General features: G+C 37.6%; 1 protein-coding gene across 1 annotated transcript in view; it reads right to left on the bottom strand.

Annotated features, from left to right (window-relative positions):
* Positions 1-21,923, bottom strand: part of LOC121525012 (splicing factor SWAP) — a 105,773-nt gene that overhangs the window by 23,933 nt on the left and 59,917 nt on the right. The window contains exons 14-15 of the mRNA XM_041810698.1: positions 13,033-13,229; positions 2,171-2,586 (exon numbers count right to left, since the gene is read on the bottom strand). Of these exons, the coding sequence (XP_041666632.1) occupies positions 2,171-2,586; positions 13,033-13,229 (613 nt within the window). The remainder of the gene's footprint in view (positions 1-2,170; positions 2,587-13,032; positions 13,230-21,923) is intronic.

The following is a 21,923-nucleotide window of genomic DNA, read 5'->3' as shown; positions in this document are numbered from 1 at the left end:
AGTAAAAAGATAACTGTATATGAGTACTAACAATCCATTATAGATCAGACATTTGAGCCACAAATCTGCCAAATACTGTGTGTTGAAAGCCAAAATACTGATTCCTAGATTCCCTCACTACCTAAAGGTATTAGAAAGTATTGAATAAAACATCAAAAACATACAGCTTTAAAAGTTGTTTTCATCCACTCTGAAAAGGAGGTATAGGAGACACTTGACTTTTTCCCTAACCATGAAGTGGTTTCAAGAAATGTCTGCATAAGAATAAAACCGTTGAAATTAAGTTTTGAGAAATTCTTCTCTGTTCCCAGAGGCACACAGCATCTATAAGCCTTTGATAGACAATGATGCTGATGGGTTCAAAGACTGCTTAAACCAAAGCCAGAACTGTCCAGCAGGTTAAGATAATGTCAGACTGAGTAGGAGAGGCAAAACACACCAACCTCATCAATACTGTTGACTCTAGCCAGACGGGTGAACGGCATAAACAAAGTAGCTCTATCATTACCTCTGATCACTATTTCTAACTGTTTTGTTTTAGTTCTTTCTTTAACTATTCTTTCTCATACATTATCTGATTTTTTTATTGTTGAATTTTCCACACTTAAAAGCCTGTACATCTGTTATTTATTAGATTTTCACAGTTTGACTCAATTAAGGCATGCAGAACAACAGAGACTGAAGAAAACATAATTTTCTATCAATATTTTAAGTATTAAGTGTTAAGTATGCAATGAATTTGAAGTTTACGATTGACTGACTTAATCAACTAATCTTGTTTCTGTTCTCTTCTATTAATCTTTTAAAATTCTAAATGTTTCTGTCGCAATCTGTCTGCAGATGACGTTTATTAAAGTGTGTAGAAACTACCCTTAAAATCGCAGGATGCAGAGCAGCGCATCAGATGCAATAGCAACATGCATGTGAGGAATAAAAAGACAACAAGGGATTGCCTACCAGTTTATCAATCACAGATAAATACTAAAATAATGAAATGATCGTCAGATGACCCGTGGTTGAGTCACTCAGTTATAGTCTGTATAGGAACCTGTAATATTGGACTCCATCCCAGCACATACCTGACCCCCAGATGTCTGACATGGGGAGGAGGGGCTCTTTGGTCAGTGAGGGTGCGGGTCCACTTGGCTTTACTCATAAAGTCAGTGAGAACACGCAGAAAACTTGGATTCAATTTATGCTGTCTGCTATCACAAAATGACTTTATAGGTACGGTTTCATTTTTGTATCCGACCCAGTGGTGGGTACTGTGGGCAAGTTTACTCGACACTGCAAAAAATACCCATATTTGGCCAGTGTTGGGTGTAAATTGCCTACCCTGATGTGTTTTTTTTTCAAGCACAAAGGTTATTGAATGTAGGTTGTAGGGTGATCAATATATCCGATTTTCAAACTTCAGTAAAAAAATAGTAAAAGGCTAACATATCTATACTTGTTGGGATACCATGACAACAAAAGTAGATGTCCTTGACATTCAGTTGTGTGTCATCAGTTGTTCTGAAATAGGGTATAGACCTCTAATTTTTTTGTTTTTGTTTAATATTCCATCTCAAATTTCACTTTTGATTAAGAATATGACTGCAGATCTTTATTTTATTCTTCAAGATTTTTCAGCACCACAGATCATAAAATCAAGATTTTCTTATGTTTTAGACTACGTGGTATTAACAATTATGTGATTATCAACGTTTACAGCCTTAATAGGTATCAAGTGCACAAAGAGTATAGAATAATTATCCCTGACATGACTACTTGAAAGCCTGTATATTCAAAAAGATAACTTAAGGATAAAAACCCTTTAAATCTTCACCCATAGACCTTAATATTTGATCTGTTCTCTTTAGAAAAGATGGTTTTATTCAATGAATATCATTTACATCTGTGTTTTTGTTCCCTACAGAATAAAGCTCTCCACACACCAGGCAGCACTAAAAGTGTAAGAAGCACAACAATAGATGACATTAAAGTGCTGCATCCCAGGTGTTGAATCTGTAGAGAACAGCAGCAAAGGATGATAAAGATCTGAACCGGACAGCTACGCTGAGCACTGTCAGGGGAAAGCCTTATTTTTCAGCTGGAATGAAAATTTAAGAAAAAAAAGACAAACTGTGTGAAAAAACATCCAAATAAATTATTGAGCTGGGTATCTTACCTAGACCTGTGGGATCTCCTGTAGGCACTGGGGAGGGAGTGTCTGCTCTTGGATCGTGACCTTGATCTTGACCTCCTCTTGTGTTTTTTCTTCTTCTTATCCCTGTCTCTCCCTTTGCTTCTGTCTGACTCTCTGTCTCTGTCTCTATCTCGGTCTTTTTCCCTGTCTCTTTCTCTGTCCCTGTCTCTTTCTCTGTCTCTGTCCCTGTCTCTGTCCCTGTCTCGGTCTCTTTCTCTGTCTCTAGCTGATCCTCTGGAGGTAGTGTAGGATGATGAAGAGGAGGAGGATGGGGCTTCCCTGCTGCGATGGGCTCCTTGGCTCTCCATGGCGAGTCTTTGATCCTGAGGATATGCAGCTGGCACAGAAGACACTTGAGGAGGTATAGGGTCACATAGGAGAGATAGGGCTTCTTGGATCTGGAAATAAAGGAAAAGGAAAAGCAAAGGTTTAGATGAACATATTTCCTCAGTGTGGCCTTTTTGTTGGATCTTTGCCATCTGGTGGCTCTTCCTCCCTCTGTCCCATTACAACCCCAAAACAGCTTGAACAGATGGCTGTTCAACATGAATCTGGTTCTGTTTAGGATTTCTACCTGTTAAAAGGAAGTTGTTCCTTGCCACTGTGGCATGGCTGTGCTCATGTTGGGTTAATGTTGAGTCTTAATGAATAATAAAAAAAAAAAAAGTACAGTCAAGACACTCATCCGTTGCAAAGTGTCCTGAAATAACACTAGTTAGAAATTAGCATCATACAGATGAAGACTGATAATAAATATAGTATGCCACACTGTTATTTGTAATGTAAAATATGTTTTTTGCTTTCTATGTAAACTGTGTTCCATTAAAGGTCCGATAGTTGTTAAATTTTTTTTTATATTGGGTACCAGCTGGCCAAGTACCTAGGTCATGTACAAAAGTTATAGTCCTCAAAGAGTTCAGTTCAACCCACATGGCTTTCAACACGTCATTCCTCTCTTTCTCACTGATTTCCCACTCTATCCACTGTCTTTTCCGATTAATAAAGGCAAAGTAAGCACAGATGGCTATTGCAATAATTCCATTATAGTTACACTGAAATAAACTGTTTATCCTTGCCAACTGAATTTAATGTATACAGAAAAAAATAAATAAACAATAAAAAAGGCGAATAAATCCTAAAAACATGCACACGCTCAATCTCTGGTGATGTTCAAAACTCTACTAAATGACATTGTTTCAAAAATGCTATGAATAATACACTAGGGGTGTACTGCATTATAGCAGAATACTTAAAAAAAAATCCGTACTCAGCTGATTAAATTGAGTTTGTTATATAAACCAGTGCAGCCCTCCAGCTATAGACAATGTTACAAGTATCAGCTGCTAAGTTTCTCTAATTAACCCAATGCAAGTCTGTCTGCTCATGCTAGACTGGTCTGGACCTGCAAAGTGGATTAAACATGACATTAAATCTTCTAAGGTCATGTTTCATCTTCTAGGGTTAGGTCTTAAATAGCTCCTAAGGTCACCCCCTGTTTTACATACATATGCTTTTCTGACCCTTGAGAGCATCTGGATAAAGAAAGACATGTTTTATATGCTAGCATTAGCATAAATGGTACGACTGTTCAAGGGATAAGTTATGAACACGGATGGCAGAAAGGAAATGAAAGTGTGCAGAGACTTCAATCACATCAATTCAATACCCCCACCTCTAGCCCATCTGCTAACCTCTGGTGACAGAATAAAAAGAAAGAGGGTGGGACAAAAAGAAAAGCAAGGAAAAGGAGGGATGATAATGAGAAGAGAAGGCAAATGGGACAGAAGAACAGGGTGGCAAGAAACCTGGTAAATGGTTTAAGACAGAAGACAATCAATACATGGCTTACAAAACAGGCAGGCCAATAGAGACAGGTGGAATATTTATTACACCTTTCTGTCTGCACACTATCTGCTGTCTGGGCAAAGGGAGGGAGATAATGAAATGATAGGAAGGAATGTTGGTTTAAAATTAGGGCTGACACATGGAAGCTTATCCACACACCAGGCTGAGAAAACGTCTGCCCTCTCACACCTGCTCTGAAAAGATACCAAAGTTTAGGGCAGTTAGAGGAGTCACAATAAGAAGCTAGGGAAAGAGAAGATTATCCAGTCTTCTCTCTAAAACAATATATATGCAAACCAAATTATGCAAAGTAAACTATTTAATGAGTCCCTTATCTATAGTTACAATTCAAGACACCAGCTCTGATGCATGGTAAAAATAAACAATAAAATTACAATTATTACTACTGTTCATCTATTTTTTCTTGTTATTTTGGGTGGTAGTAATGTGTAGCTATTCAAGAGTTCATTAGGAAAACATGCTAGGTTGGACTTTTTGTAACACTAGAAGACCTGTGTTGAAAACGATCTGAATTAAAAAAACAGAACATGACTTGAAAATTACATCTTTATAAGCTTGAACAAACATAGGAGGAGTGAGGAACTCTATATTTTAGGGCTGTTTAAAATAAATATAGTATAAATATAGCCCTAATTATCTCTCCAACACTTCAATGAAAGACATTTTAATTAGCATGAACAACATGAGAAACAGGTATTAAAAGAGACTCTGCTCCTATCAGATCAGTCCAACAAAACAGCCCATTCACAGACAATGTTGTCATGAGATAGATGTAGACAATAAGATAAGCAGCACAGATCTATATCTGTTGACATGGACTGTTGTATCAATGAACCTGTGAAAAATATTTATGTTTCACTGACTACTTCCCTGACATAGGTAAGGCAGGGCAAGTATATTCAAAATGGGGCCATTCATAAAAGAAACTCAGCAGCTCTCAACCTTGGCGTTGGGACCTCCTTGGGGGTCACGAGATACTGAGAGGGGGTCGCCAGATGCCTTCCAAAAAATTAAGACTGTTTTCTAATGTTTTTAAATTTTATGTTTTAACAACTTTTACATAAAAAATATATGCATAAAATTAAGTTAAATGTCAAACAAAAACATGGGTCATTTGGCAAGATTTACACTCCAATCAAAGAAATGTTGAAAAACCCCGTAAGTCTGCACATGACTATTCTTGAATGTGTACAGCTGTGTTCAACTATGCTTCTACCATCCTAAGATACAGAGGGAGACTCTGGCACCTTTATTTTGGGGGTCATGGGCATAGGGAAACAACTTGTGATGAGGCAGCTGTAAAAGAAACTATGACCTGAACAGATGGTAGACAGTGACCAGCTCCCTTTCTGAAAAAGGTTTAAAGAACTCCCTAAACTACTGTAATGCTGGGCTGGTGATACAGGATAAAGGCTGAGACAGTGACAGGTAGCCTTTAGTGTCTAGCTACAAGCAGAAATGAAGAACCCTCTTACTCTTCAACTCTGCTCCAACCAAAAAAAAGACACGGAAAAACATTTTTCAAACAAAGGCAAAAAGATCTGCAAAGCTTATTCATTGAGTTCTTTTTACACATGAAAGCTTACAGTAGCTACAGTAGAGCTGTCACACAAACAACATGATGGGTACTCTGGGAAGCAGAGAGCTTGCATCAACGTACCCAAGTCAGTCAAGTCTACAAAGATGAAATGGTATCAGCATTCTCATCCCACTTCAAACCTTTAAAGCTCAAGCCTGCTGCACTACTACACAATTCTTTCATCCAATCTTCAATAACATCGCATTCATGCACACAATACTGCTGCTAAATATTCTCCACAATCATGAGTCACCTTAAAGCCACTGACAAACTCCAAATTCAGTAATCATTTGTTCCCCCACTTCCAAAAAAATTATGACACAGTCCTTTATTTCTTAATTTTGAAGTAAGTAAGTTGAACGAAAGAGGGGAAAAAATGTCAAAAATATTGATCTTTCTGTATCTAATCCTGCTGCAGTCTTAGAGATAAGTCATCAAAATTACTAAACTATCCCAGTGTCTTCAAATACAAGTCATAAACATGTAACTACACTGTCATATAACATTTTCTTAAATCATAAGTTGCATGCATGTTCCTTGCATGTTGCACAGTTTGTAATACAGCATAGTGTGTGTTACAGATACTATACAATGAAGGGTTAGAACTGAGTACTTTGGAGAATTCGATAGAGTGCATTCGACTCAGTGATTAGAGATGCCCTCTGGAGGATTCTGGAGCTCCATGGGATTCTAGTTGTGCTCATCCAGCTGAAGCCTGCCTCATATTCTGGTACAGTGAGTACTGTGAAGTGTGGTGGCTACATCTCTGACTTCAGTAGACAGTAGTGGGGCTTTTCCACTATGGCTTTTGGCTGCACCGAGCCAAACCAAGCTGTGCTGATTTGCATTTCCATCACCAGTTCATGGTGCTTATGAGCAGGGCCAAAGCAGGCCAGCCCCACCTTCAAGCGTGCCGCGCTGACGTCGAAGCACTTCGCAGGGTCCGATTTGCTGGGGGGACTTACCCCCTCTGCTACTGATACCCCTCCATGATAACTTTTCACCCCACGGGGAGAGGGGGGAGATATGTTTTATCTCTGCCTCTGCTCCAGCTGTCCATAACTCGGTTACAGCGATATCAGCATTCACTATATAACTTAAATGTTCATGACACAAAACTTGAGATTCATACTATGGGCTGACAGTTGCACACAGCTTCTCACACTAACTTCTGCACCTACTGATAAAAGTTTGATCCTGTCCCCTTCTTATAGACAAATGACTTGACAAAAATGCTGGAGATGTTCCTAACATTTCACCCATGGCGGAGTCTGTCTTTAAAGGAGACATACAAAAATCACTTTTTCAGGCTTTTCTAACACAAATATGTGCCCCTGGTCTGTCCACAATCCCCTCAAATACCAGAAAAATCCATTCCCTCTACCCCTCTCTTTCTCCACCTTTCAGAAAATGTGTGCTGAAACAAGCTGTTCTCAGATTTAGCTCCTGGTGACCTCACCAGGAGCGTAAGCACCCGCCCCCAGATTTGGTTGGCCCTCCCCCACTTGGAGGAAAGTTCTGCCCTCCTCTACTGATCCTCTCAACTACCAGCTGAGACACTGGATAGCTCAATGGGTTATCCTGCTGACTAGAGTCTGGGAGGTTGATGGTTCAAATCCCAGTCATGTTCTAACCTTTGGATAAAAGTGTCTGTAGTATCAGGAGTCCTGCTTCCATTTCCTGAGAGGGGTGTGGTCAGGGGCGGAGTCAGACAGCTACATACCATTTAAAGCCACAGACACAGAAACGGCTCGTTCTGAGAAGGGCTGAAATAGAGGGGGTTTTAAATGTCCAAAAATCCTATACTGGAGTGATTTTTTAGCAACAAACTTCACAGGCATGTTTTGGGGACCTCTGAGATCAATTTAAGCTTGTCTTAAAAGGGTATAATATGTCTCCTTTAATTTATTCTGGCGCTAGTAAAGCATGCTGTTCTCACTTGTATGCAGGAAAATCCTCTCCTTTTGGTGATAAGCATGAATTATTGTTTGTTTACTGATCGCAGAGAGAAAGAGCAAGAGAGACGGGGGAGAGAGAGAGAATGTAAAAAAAGCAGCTTGCAGCGCTGTCGGTCTACAGTTTGATTTTTGCTTTAACAAGATGTAAAGTCATTCAGATAAGACAGTGTAGAGAAATCAAGGAGGGCTCAAAACACTGTGTCACCAGTTCTAGACGTGCCCTGAGGATGCTGAAGCATTGGGAACGAATGTCTCCTAGTCCAAAACAAAGATTCAGGACACCTAGAATGCTGCCATCAAATCCAGGTCCGTACACGGTGAGAGCACTGAAGTTGTGGAGCAGTTCACCTACAGTATCTTGGCAGTATAATCTAACTGCAAACCTAAACTAATACTTGGCCTCATGCATGAAATGATAGGAACAATGGGCAAAGTGATGTCACACTCACCGTATCTGAGCATGCAGATCAAAGTCAGTGTCATTTAGGTCTTGGTCCTCCCAGTCTTACTTTACACTTGAGAGGCTTGGACTGATGGCTACAGGCACTGGCTGGACTGGTTTGGGATGACTTTGGGGGCTGTTTTCTAACTGGAGCTTCATTTGATTGACCATTGTGCACAGGCCTCCATCTGACTGGTCAAATTATGGAGGCTTACTGAATGAAGGAATGCATGTTTTGTGGGAAAATGCGTTTTTTTATTAATTCATTGCCTCTTAGGCATCCTCCACGATGAGTACATCACATATTTTCACACTAGGATGATAACAAGATTAATCATTCTACCATATTTGATAGACTGCTATCTGCCGTTATTGACAGCATTATGCAATCCCAACAATCAAGATTGAAATTCTTTACGTCAACTATACTGTTTCCATCTTGATTGCAAATATTTCTTTTTCCTCAGTTAAGCCACCACAAACACACAGTACTACCAATAATCAGGATACACTGAGTTTAATGCCAGTGGTTTCTTCTAGGTACTGTACTTTTGGCTTTGTTGGCTACTGCAGAGGCAGTACCACATCTGGAGAGAAAAACAAAGCTGGCACAACAGTGACAGGAGCCTACCCACAACCACCTGGCCTAACAGGCAATAGGCCAGCTCAGTGTGCATCACATGAGGAACTGACATGAACCATCCATCACTAAGACACACAATCTACATATCAAATAACCACAGCAGTCTTATTTGCATTATAAAGTCTTGTTGCCTTTTGTTTCCATGTTTAATAAGACAGTTGAATGATTTTTAGGTTGCATTACTGCGGCACTCCAAAGAAACTTCTCAAAGGAGACTTTTTAACATTATGGTTTTTTATCTCCAGAAATAAAACAGATGAGGTTATGCTTGATGAAAAAGGCAGGTTGCTTTGATATTTTTTTCTTTCTGTCTAAGGAGCCAGGTTTAAAATAGTATTAACACTAATAGAGCAGACTTATCTAAACGTCAGTATGCTGACTTAATCTGAGGCCCAATTTAATACAAGAAAATCTTCTGGGGCTCACCAAAAATTCTTTGTACAACTTTAACACAAATTCAAATTTTTTCCTAATATTTATCATGTTTTTTGTGAGGGAATTTCAATGCAAATGCATAACTATTAGTTATCATTATTATTAGCACTTAAATGAGCAATAAAAAACATTTTTACTTGATTCTTAGGCATCCTGTATGGCATTTTCAATAAAGCTTGTGGGTGACGCTTGTTGGGAGTACTATAGAAACACTTGCAAAAAAATAGGTTAATAACAGTCAAACATTTTTCTCTTGTTGCTGCAAAAAAAAAAAAAAAAAAAAGACAACTAAACTAAATGTCTTTAACTTTATGCCCTGAAAATGCTTCCCAATCTGCTCAGCCAAAAAGAAAGTGATACATAAATGCAGTTGTAAGTTTGTAGCGACATGAAGAGCTTGAGAAATTACTCTCATGAAATCACTTATTGCTTTGAGGAAAAAAATAATGAAAAACAGTAAAAAAAGCAATGATGCTAATAAATTTTAGACTTTAAAAAAGATTTAGTCCTCTTCCCCTGGGTCGATCTGTGTGTACAGTAGATTTGAGAGAGAATAAATGCAAGGGCTCATCTGTAGTGAGAATCCTGCCTCAGTTTTGGGATATGGACTGAAAGTAGAACATTCACCTGCTCTATATACAGTATGACTATATGTTTACCATTTTCCTAAATTAATTTTATTTTGGCTGCAAAAATATTCCAGGATTGAATAGTCAAATCTAATGCATACTGTTCAGTACAGCCAAACACTGATCGACTCAAGGTGTATGTGAATTCATTTGCACAAAATCAATAAAGAAGCATCAAAGGATAAAAATGAAGAGAAGTGCCATCTGGTATGAACATGTTAAAAATCCCACTCAGACATTAAGATCAAGGGTGGCTTTAGCATGGTGTTACCAAGCCAGCTGTAGCAGTGATTACCCAATTGCTGAATCTTCGCTATGACCAAAGATTAGACAGCAGTTCAACTTCATAAGATTCAAAATATTAAAAAAGTCTGTCGAAGGGGCAGAGCTAAGAAAATGTGCCTCTAACCTAGGGGTGGACAGGTCTAGCCAGGGGTGTTGACTTTAACAATATTACTTGGAAACCTTAATATTTCATCTGTCCTGACAAAATATAGGCTCATTTATTCTTCAACGCTGCATTAGAGGGAATACATTTTTTCCTCAGATGTTATCCAAATAAGCACATAATCCAAAAAGCCTGTTTCAACCCCTATCAGAGCAGACTTAACAAGCTAATTAGTAGAAGTCCCATGGCAGTCTATGTGTGCTGGGTATGAGTGCTGACACTGAAAGGTGAAATTTAATATGAGCTTGCCTCTACAAGTCTATCTAAGATTAATGGATGAAATCTGCCATGTAAACAGTGATGGGCATACCTGCAGGCGCTATCTTGAAAGGGAATGAGCGATGACACTGATGATTTATTGGATTCATGTTACATCAAAATACACCAATAACTTAATAAGGAAGATTTAACTCATTATTCTTTGCTTCTTCCTTGCACAAAGATTGTTCATTTCTTAAGGTATCAAACCTGTGATTAATAGACCTTAATAGACTTGTAACTGTAGTGGATCATGTTAACCAATGAATGAACATATCAACATTCAGCCCTCTGTTTTAGCTTTTCTTTTTGATTGATGTCATAGAACCATTTTTGCTTTACAACAAAATGTAAGCCCATTAAGCAAGCTTACTATTTTGGAGTGTCAACCCCCAAAAGGCTCATTCTTACTCAGGGAAGAACAGAGTGTAGCACAGGTTTATACAACATGGATCAAGTGTAGGAAAAGTCAGCCCTTTATAGTTTTTACTGATTAAGAAACAAGGATTAAGAACAGTGTTGACACAATGAGCTTGTGTGTTAAGTGTGTACAAATGTTATAACTAGGAATGGAGATTAAAACCTGTGTTTTTCAAATCAAAAGCATTTGAGCTTACTGTTGCTGCAATTGAGTCTAGTGGGTTCAGTGACTTAATGCTGTTTTATATTATCACTGGTGAAAATACATGTATCAGATCTTACAAGGGGGAACATAAGTTCAAAGCACATCAGCATAATGCATTAAATAAAATGCAAAAAAATGCAAAATAAAATGCAGCACGTTCAACTGTCTGCCTGAAGAAAAAGACCTGCTCAAATTAGCATGCACTCATAAATCGGGCTTTAGTTGCGGTAGAACTATTTCTTCTTCATCCTCTGACCTTCTGCACATCAGCACCTTCACCCACATTCTCAGGTCCTCTTCCTCTATCCACCTCACTATCCCAACCTGCCCCGCTGACCACAATTGGAGCTGGAGCCTTTAGCTGCTCTGCTCCCCACCATACATCCATAACATCAATTCTCTCTCCATTTTCAAATCCCTTCTCGAGACCCTTCTTTTCAAACTCACACATTCAGTCTGATTGATTTCCTACACATTTTCTTGTTTATTTATTCATAGGGCTTATCTTTGTGTATTGTTTTAATTTCATCATGAAGTTGAAGGGGACATTCTAGCGATAAAAGGCGCTTCTAAGTAAAAGGCAATACTGTTATTATTATCTGCTCAGATCAGGGCTGAAAACGTTTATTGAGTTCCATTAGCTAAAAATATTAATCCAATCATGAAATCCTTGTTGAAATCAACAGAATTGAAGTTAATTGGACTTAATAAGCAGACAGTTATATAATAATGCATTTGCGGTCAGCTTGGTAAAATGATTATCAGGCGAATGTTAATAGTGTCATGATGTTATCTAATGGCGAAAAAAAAGAAAAGAAAGTTAAATTTCTGAAAAGCATCTTTAATATCCGAGAAATGTTTGTTTCATCCAGCAATATTAAATAAATGGAGAATAAATACAATTTGATGGATTGAATCAATCAAAATTTTAATGCTTTAACTCAAGCTGTACTCAGCTTTTCCATTGCATAGAATATATTTTACATTCACAGGAAAACCTCCCATAAAGCATTTGGTAAGGGCAGGATTTAAAAAAAAATCTTGCAAGGTGATTGGATGAACCCTCTGTCTGTCACATTCATAGTAGTAACCTAAGCTCAACAGGCTGGGGTTCCCGTTGTTTTGAACAGTGGAGCTTATTGTGGATAAAAGTCATGCAGAGCCTGGTTGAGAGAAAAGCAAAAGCATCTTTCCGTCATGAAAAGCTTTCAGTGCGGTTCTTTCCTCTTTAATCCATAAAGACATGTGACCCAGTTCTGACAAAAATGCTGCTATACCATATCTGCATCTGAGCTAAATGCTACACTGGCGGCAGCCATTGGACTGATTCCAGTACTACTATAGTCCTCAAATAGCGAAGCCTCTTTCTCCTCAAATACTGCTGATTGGTCTATTTTTAAACCTGGCAGTATTTCAGATTAGAGCTTCGTGGGATGGATTTGACTGATGATAGATTTGAAATCTGGCTAGTACTAATGCTTTGCAAGGTTAGCTTGTACCACTTGTGCTAAAAATGTAAATGTATTTTCATTTTGTCTTTCCATCAAACAACAGGAAAGGATCAAAAGTGGTATTGTGAAGGACTCAGATATATAAGGAGTATTAGTAACGGTATCAATGTCAATGAAACTTAATGATCTCCATCTCTAGTTATGACAAAATACCCAAATAGATAATTGTATATGTACAGTGTTACAGTACAACCTCCGTGAACTTTAATTCATCAGTGCAACTCAGAGTATCCAATAATCAAAGCCTTAATATCAAATCTCCATAACACGTCAGTATTGTTAACTAATGTGGACATATGGTTTTAACTTCTTGCGCACACTGTCATTGCAGCTCCACTTCAAACAGATTTATGTAGCTCTCTGGTTAAAACAATAAAATGTTTTGTGCTTGTTAAAACAAGAACATGCACAGGACAAATGCTGGCCAGATTTTGTCAGCCATTCACATACCTCAAGCTGTGCAGATGAATCTAGCTCAGCTCTCTTGGCATCGGGCTCCCCGGATGAGGGGCCACGGAGGGTTTGTAGGAAGAGCGCAGCCTTCCTCTTCCTCTCCGCCTGTAGCTGTTTCTCTTTGGACTCTTTAGATGCCTGGGCCAGCTTCTCCCTGGCTGCAGCAGCAAGACGATCCTCAAGTTTCTGCTTGGCTGAGGGAAGGGAGAAAAGAGGGTGGAAACATGTTCGAGAAGGAAAGATGAGATTTTGTTTGTTTTTCACTGCTTTTATTGATAAATTTGTATAGATGGTAACTTAAGGATATAAAGTAGAGAAAGTATTGAAAAGGTAGAGGGAGAATGGAGAAGAGAAGGTATGCTCTTTTTGACAAGTGGATGGTCTTTGGAAAGAAAATACCAGTTATTAAAGAGAAAAGAAAGCTATCAAATCATTGGAAAAAAGAAGAGACCTGCTGAAAATTAAAAGGCAGACAAGAAATCAGGGTTATAAAAATCATTTTACTGTCAAATCTCTCTTAAGAGACAGCTGGTAGTTTCTGTATCTCCAAATGCTCTGGACTGACAAAGTTTCTACTTTTTTGATGAGGCCTGGGTAACTCCCTGGTGATAGGTAATTTCATGTAATTCAAGGTTTATACAGAAAAATGATGTAGGAGGGAAGATGTAGGTGGAGAAGAGGAGTCAGACTTCTGAGTGAAATCGAGGGTGGAAAAAAAAGTATGATTTTGAGAGATGAGCAGAGGAGATGAAGTGACAGAGATGGGTGGAGGATGGATAGGTAAAGAGAACACAGGAATGAGATTGGGCTCAGAGTGCAACAGGAATGAGTGAGATGGAGAAAACAAGACAAGACAGTGAAGTACAAAGCAAATGCTTGTGGAAAACAAGTTTAAGTTATGCAACCACTGGGGCTACTGTTATCTCTTCCGGATTAAAAATAGGCTGGCTGCCGAGGCAAATCATATTTGAGTAGAGTGTGAACAATAGTTGAGCAGAGATGAATCCATCTATACTCCAGGCAGTGACACAGAACACAGTGTTTGCCAAGATAAGTCTAGCTGCTGTTATTTTAGAATAATTTGGCAAAACATTTGATGAAGGACAATATATTTTACTCATCTGACTAGTTTGTTGATTGGACTAGTAATTCTTTAAAAAGGAGAGCACCCCACCCCCCACACACACACACACACAGTATTATTCAATTATCAAGTTGAAAAAATAAACTGATACATTCAAATACTACGCACATCAAAATACCCTGTAGGCCAGGGGTGTCAAACTTGTTCACAGCAGGGGCCAGATTCTAGATTTAGGTCTACCCTAAAGCCCAACAGTGTCAACATTTAACCATAAACTGTCAACCCCAATTTTACCAGTAATAACTTATAAAAACAAATTTAGCACTGTAGATAAATCATTTTTAAATCTAAAAAAGTGGAAATGATAAGTTTAAAGGCTCATTATCTGAAAAAAGTCAAATTTATTAGCTGAAAAGGACAAAACATGAAATTAACATGGAAAAATAATGTTTTTAAAAGGCATATATATGAGAAAGAATGTAAAACTCCCGAGTTTAAAAGGTGGCGGTACTAGATAAAGTTCCACATCCTAACTTTAAGAGTCAAAATATAAGTTAAAATATGGTTTAATGACTAAAAGGTCAAATACAGAATGAAAAAGCCAAAGTTAGGAGCTGAAAAGGTCAAAACATGGTATATCACTTAACAAAATATGTCAAAAAGGTCAAAAAGGGTGAATCTATGTACACAGAGGAACTTCATTTATCTTGCTTTATTTCCTTTCTTTAAATTAAAGAAATAAAAATACATGTCACAAATAGAAAATCTATTACAATATTTGTTTTTTTTCAATATAGTTTAAACTTATTTCTGAAGAGGAGCTTTGAAGTCCAATGATGCTGGTCAAACGCAGTCTCTAATGGAATTTCAGCCATCCCAGCAACAGGGAAAGAGATGGAGCAAAGGCTAGCCTTAAATCTCCTGGTAAATAGCAAATATGCACCTGTTTATCAGCCATGACCCTAATTATGTATGTTGCTTGCCACCTTATAAAACTTAAGCAGCAAGTTATGATAAAAATTAGCTCCACTGTGCCAAAAAGGACATAAACTATTGTCAAATCTGTTCTTGAACAGGCTGTAAATATTTTTATTCCTTCTGTCAAATCATCACTTTAATCTGAGTGTTAATGGGACTTACAGGGCTTTTGCAGCCAATTTCAATTGGACACTTGAGATCCAGCCATTTTTTTCTCCTCAGAATTGGCTACACTTTTCAACAATGGAGGTTGACACTTTGTGTTGACCTGCAAGCTTGTTCACATACTGTCTTGTTCAGAAACAGTTCCTGTCAGGATGCCTGAAGAGACTTTATGAATCATACATTTGTTTACAAGGATTTTAGAGCAAAGACAGTGCAGAACCTCTGGTACTCAAAACGGAGTCTCTGTTATCCAGGTAATAGGGAACTGACTTAGACTTTACTTTTCAACTGTGACTCAAAACTCTTTGACTTGAGTGTTATGCTGAAATGTTTATTGTGTTTGTTTTTGGCTACTTTGGAACAGTTTTAATCAATTGTGAGCACAAAAATTCACACATTGTCAACTTAAACGTCACGTAAGGCTGCAACAATACTGCTCTATTGCCTGGCAGGTTTGCCAAACCTTGCCAGTTTTGGAAACCTGGCAGCTGATGTTGAAATCAAAAGTGAGATGCACCCAAGGGATGATTTATTTAGCTCCCTAAAATCCAGCTGTAAAAGCAGTTGGCAAGCAAATTAAACTCTTTAAGTCTCTGTGGGGTGCTAAATGACTTAGCTACACTCCCTTTAAAGACAGCACGTTTGTGTGTTTTAAGTACCGTGGAGCCTACGTCTGAATCAAATAATCAATACATGATGGTATGAAGTGTTTCAACGATAATAAACATGAACATCCACTATGAAAAGCTAAAAGTGACCTAAAGGATTCATGTACTTATTTCTGGAAACCCATTTAGTGTACGTGGAAGTTTTCCAGCCCATCAATACAGATTAGAGCTCTGCTGTCTGCCAGAGATTCGCCTGCTATCTGATCAGGTTAGGCCCGCTGACTGACAGCCACTTTGCCACACAGCAAAGCCAATACAGTCAGCTATTTATTAGGCTTTTCCAGCCTCTTTCTCTGGCCGCCTGTCAGCTCAGAGAGAGAACATTACGCTCTGATTCTGTTCCAGTGAACCCTAAACGGGACCTGTCAGCCCCCTTGATGCTGAAAAGTGGCACAATTGTCTTAACCGTCTCTCTGTCCATCTTTACATGCTCTACCTCTAAGGTCTAAGGGAGATAGTACACTTTCATTCTGTCCTTTGGGATGTCATAAGATGCCAAACTAAGCATCTTTAAGGACAAACGATGTCTTTGGGCATTTTACTAAAGAGGTGACAGAATGATTGGCAGCTAAATTGAGTGTTTCTGCAAGGCAGCCTCAAGCTACTGCATCAAAACAGCATTGTTAATTGTGTTAGAGTGTCAAAGTCATAATTACAAGCATACAGATAAAAAATTTAGTAAGGGTTTTATACTTATATATATATATATATATATATATATATATATATATGTGTGTACACAGTGCTTGACAAATTTATTACACCACCTGTCATATCTGTCTCAGAGACCATCCAGCATCATGAAGATGCTTTCATTTTCAGTGAGCTCTCCACATTTTACCATTTTTAACAGGAATGAGGAATTTCAAACTGAATTCACCTTTTTATACCCAAATTTGAGCCGGCTCACTGGGCTTCTCTGAGAAGTCAGAAATGAATCAAGCATAACATTCAACCACTGAAACATTTTTTTTTCTGTTCAGGAATGCAAGTAAATAACTATAATTTAACATATTAATCAAGAAATATTAGTGTGCTTTACTATTTTTTCAGTTTTTTTTTGTAAATCAGTAAATTAGAAAATTCATGGATAACAATAAGAATTATATTCTAGTATTAAAAATACAATTTCGGTTGAAAAGCGTCTACATATTGGTGTATTAACCATTGCAGAAACATAACAAATGATTTTAGTAATTACCATTGCTGTTAATTTAGGGCAGCTGTGGCATAAACCTTACTTTGGGTGGTGGTCTAATAAATTTGTTAAGCACTGTATATATAGATATCTATATATACACACGTGGACAAAATTGTTGGTACCCCTCTGTTAATAAAAGAAAAACCCACAATGGTCACAGAAATAACCTGAATCTGACAAAAGTGATAATAAATAAAAATTCAATGAAAATTAACCAATGAAAATCAGACACTGCTTTTGAATTGTGGTTCAACAGAATTATTTTGAAAAACAAACTCATGAAACAGGCCTGGACAAAAATGATGGTACCCCTAGAAAAGATTGAAAATGATGTAACCATAGGGACAGGTTCAACCAAGGTGTGTCCTCTAATTAGCATCACAGGTGTCTACAAACTTGTAATCAGTCAGCCGGCCTATTTAAAGGGTGACAAGTAGTCACTGTGCTGTTTGGTGACATGGTGTGTACCACACTAAACATGGACCAGAGGAAGCGAAGGAGAGAGTTGTCCAAGGAGATTGGCTTTAATGTTGTGCTTTATAATTGTATGATTATTAGTATTCAGTCACAATCATTGTTATATTTTATTTATTTTTATCTGTATTTTAAATTTACATTTTAATTTTTCATTCAGGGCTTTAAGTATTTTATTTATCTCTAGTTATAATCATTTAATCTTTATGTCCAATTTTACAGGCTTTTAATTATTCTGGATTTAAAATTAATATTTCATGGATGTTGTATTTTATTAATTTAAATGTTTCGTTTTTTAATTCTTTATTGCTCCCATTTCGGTTTCTTTTTATTCTAATTGCTTCTTTTTTTAATTACCCGCCTTTTTTATAATTCTTTATTCCATTCCTTTTGGTGTGCATTAGTCTCTTATTATTATTTTTTTAACCATTTTTTCTAGTTGCCAAACATTTTACCATGCTCTTGTAAAGCAATCTGAACTGCAATTGAATTTGTTTGAAAAATTATAAATAAATAAAGTTTGATTGATTGAACCAACTTCAAAATTGTAATCGGTCTGTGTGTATTTTGCCATTGACATCTGTCAACTAATCATTTCAACCCATTGGGGCTGCTGGAAACTAGCACACACTCACACTAAACACTCATGAATATAAACTCACAGGTTACAAAGCTTATTTATTAATGATGGTAAATAAAGTTACACTGTGGCTATTTTTACATACCTTGGGAGATGGTGTTATCATTTCAAAAACCCTACTTTTATGCAGACTCATGCAGGTGCTTTTGTCCAAATAGGCATTTTTCTTTTGAAAAACTGTGCTAATCTGCTTTATGTGCTTTTGGAGGGTGTTGAAGTATGACAAGGTGCAATAAATCAACATGAAGTACAATGACTTCCAGCTTCCAGTTAAAGAGGCCCATTACTTTCCAAAATTATGGCCACTGGTATAAAGAAATATATTAATATGTTAGAAAAGTGGCTCTAACCTTGAAAATATAGTTGGCAACATGCATGAGAGTATAATGTATAATGTTTTTCTCAGTTCTTTACGCAGAAACAGTGGAAAAGGGATGATATCACCATGTTATTAGATTTATATGGTATCAGCCCTACAAGAGCAAAGTAAGTGTAAACCTCATGCAGCACAGGCTGTGTTTTGTTGGCCTTATAACTGTGTCAGTTTTTCATAGTGCAAGGTCACTGATGTATCACTTCATGTTAGGAAAGACTAAGGAGAGCCTATTTGGAAATACAGCAACCATGACTGAACAACGGAGAGAAACAAAAATAGGAGAATGTGTCTCCATAAGGCCTAAGGAGAGAAATATGACTGTTGTTTGCAGTATAACACAGCTCTTCTCGTCACAATTATAAATTCCCTCAACAGGGTACAGCCTGTTGAGGGAATTTACAATTGAGACTCAATGGATTTATTCATCCCCTCTCTTCTTTTCTTGTTTTTTTCTTCAACTTCAACCCTCCCAGAAAATAACAGCATGCCAGTGGGTGTGACAGAGACGTCTTGTAAGCATCTCTACTTATATGCTGACGCTGAGACAAAGAATTAAACTCTGGCTCACCCAGAGTAAATAACCATGGAGCTGAGGGAAAAAAAGACTGCTGTCATAACCATCATCAATAGCTCTATTAACATTCTGTATGTCAAAAGAAGAATAATTTCTAAATACGCAGAACTGAAAGAAGCTACATTTCCACTGAAGGTTTTCAATGGCCTTTGTAAAAGCTCAGAACCTTTCATTTCAGCGAACAGCGACTGGAGAAAACACTTGTTAGTGCTGAAGAATCAAAATTTGATTTATTGATGGACTCAATTCAGTACAGCAGCGTGCCTTTAGGGAAGCCCTTCAGTGATGAATATTTCAGATTACACTGTGTTCCAAATTATTATGCAAATATGATTCCAATTAAACAAACATTTGATTTAAGTTTTCGATTGTGCTGCTTCTCCTGTCATTCTACATCACTGACAGTCATGATTCATGATGAATGTTATTTGGTAGAGTGATGTTTTGGGCTGGAAATGTAGGAAGTGAGTAAAAAGGCTCCTCTGAAGGTGCCTGAAGCTGTCAAAATGACCTCAGCAATATATGTGGGTTCTAACTGCCCATTTCCCGTCATGGTTTAAAATGAAGAACTGTGCCTTCAAGAGCAAAATTGTTCAATGCAAGACAATACACCATCCCACGCTGTAAAAAATACCACTGAGGCCATGGGTGGTACAGGCATAAAGGGGAAAAAATAATCATGGTGTGGCCACCATCATCACCTCACCTCAACCCTACTGAGAACCTGTGGAGCATCCTCAAAAGAAAGCTCTAAGAGGGTAGACAGAGGGCAGTTCGCCTCAAAACAGCAGCTCTGGCAGGATTTTCTAGAATTCTCAAGAAAATACAGGCAGAAACTACACTCCCCTCCAAAAGAATTGAAACGGTGAGACTAATTCCTTTATTTCTGTTGTAGACTGAAAACATCTGGGTTTGACACTAAAAGATACATATGAGACAAGAGGTCAACATTTCAGCTTCTATTTACAGGCATTTACATCCAGATCTGATTCACAAGTTAAGAGATAGCTTTATTTGTAACAGAACACCAAATTTTTAGTTAAGCAACAGTATTGGAAGGGACAGACTTAAAATAGATTTAAGGGAATAAGACTTAATGTTTTGTTGGAAATCCTTTGCTTGCAGTAACTGCATCAAGCCTGTGACTCACTGACATCACCAAACTTTTGCATTGTTCTGGGGGTTTCTCCCTTCAATCTCTTCTATTGTAGGTAAAATGCATGCTCCCTAGGGTTTAGGTCTAGAGATTGACTTGCTAAGTCAAACACCTTCCACTCCTTGCCCCTGATAACTCCTTTGTTGTTTTGGGTCATTATCTTGCTGCATGAGGAAGGATCTCTCAATCAGTTTGGTAGCATCTTTCTTAAAATTGGCAGACAAAATGTTTCTGTAGACTTCTGAGTTCATTTTGCTGCTATCATCATGTGTTACATCATCACAGATGAGCTTGTGTGTTTGGGATCATGAGCAGATCCTTTCTTTCTCCAAACTTTAGCCTTTCCATCACTTTGGTAAAGGTTCATCTTTATCTCATCACTCCATAAAACTTTGTCCCAGAATGTTTGAGTCTTGTCTCTGTACTGTTTGGCAAATATCAGCCTAGCTTCCTGTTCTTCTTGCTAATGAATGGTTTGCATCTTCTAGTGTAGCTGCTGTACTTTTGTTTATGAAGTCTTCAGTGAACAGTAGATGGTGATACTTTCACTCCTACCCTCTGGAGGTTGTTGCTGATATCATTAACAGTTGTTTTAGTGTCTTTCTTTACAGCTCTCACAATGTTTCTGTCGTCAACTAATGTTGTTTTCCTTGGTCTACCCATTCGACATCTATTACTTAGTACACCTGTGGTTTCTTTCTTCTCTAGGACATTCCTAATGGTTATACTGGCTATGGCAAATGTTTCTGCAATGGCTCTGATTGATTTTCCATATTCTCTCTGCTTCAAAATCACTTGTTTTTCACCCATATACAGCTCTCTGGTTTTCATGATGGTTACACCTCTAGCTATAAATGTAGTCTGCACAGGCAAAACCCAAATCTGAAACTGAGTGCAGAGATTCAGCACTATTTATTGTGTGAATAATCAATGTAATAGGACACACCTGGACAACAAAACACACCTGTTAGTTACATGTTCCAATACTTTTGTTCACATGGAAAATGGGTGGGTTCAAAGAAAAGGTGCTATCTTCAAGGTGGTGTATCAGATCCAGACGTAAATACCTGGAAATAAAAGCTGAAATTTTGATCTCTTGTCTCATATTCATCTTTTGATGTCAAACCCAAATCTTTGTAGACTACAGAAAAAATAAAGGAATTGGGCTTACTAGGGATGTAACGATATGAAAATTTCATATAATGGTTATTGTGACCAAAACTATCACGGTTATCATTATTAACATGGTATTGTTGAAATGTGCTCAAAATGTTCAGAAAGTACTTATACACACACTGAAATCATTTAACCATTTTTTTTTTAAATAAAATAAAATAACACACACAATGTACTTTGTTGGCAGAACATTAAAATATTAACATCAAACATAAAAATGTGCATTAAAGATGGCACCTTATGGCCATAAGATGTAGCTGCACTTTGTGCAAATTGTAGATAAGATCCAAGAATACTTTTCTTTACATTCAGTGCTCAAGACCAGATCTAGTCTTACAGATCTGACAAAAACTGGTTCAGAAAGAACACTTTCACTGTTTCATGTACCTTTGTGTA

Source organism: Cheilinus undulatus, linkage group 17, assembly GCF_018320785.1.
Source record: "Cheilinus undulatus linkage group 17, ASM1832078v1, whole genome shotgun sequence".
NCBI lineage: Eukaryota > Metazoa > Chordata > Actinopteri > Labriformes > Labridae > Cheilinus > Cheilinus undulatus.
This window is presented reverse-complemented; position numbering and strand designations above follow the sequence as displayed.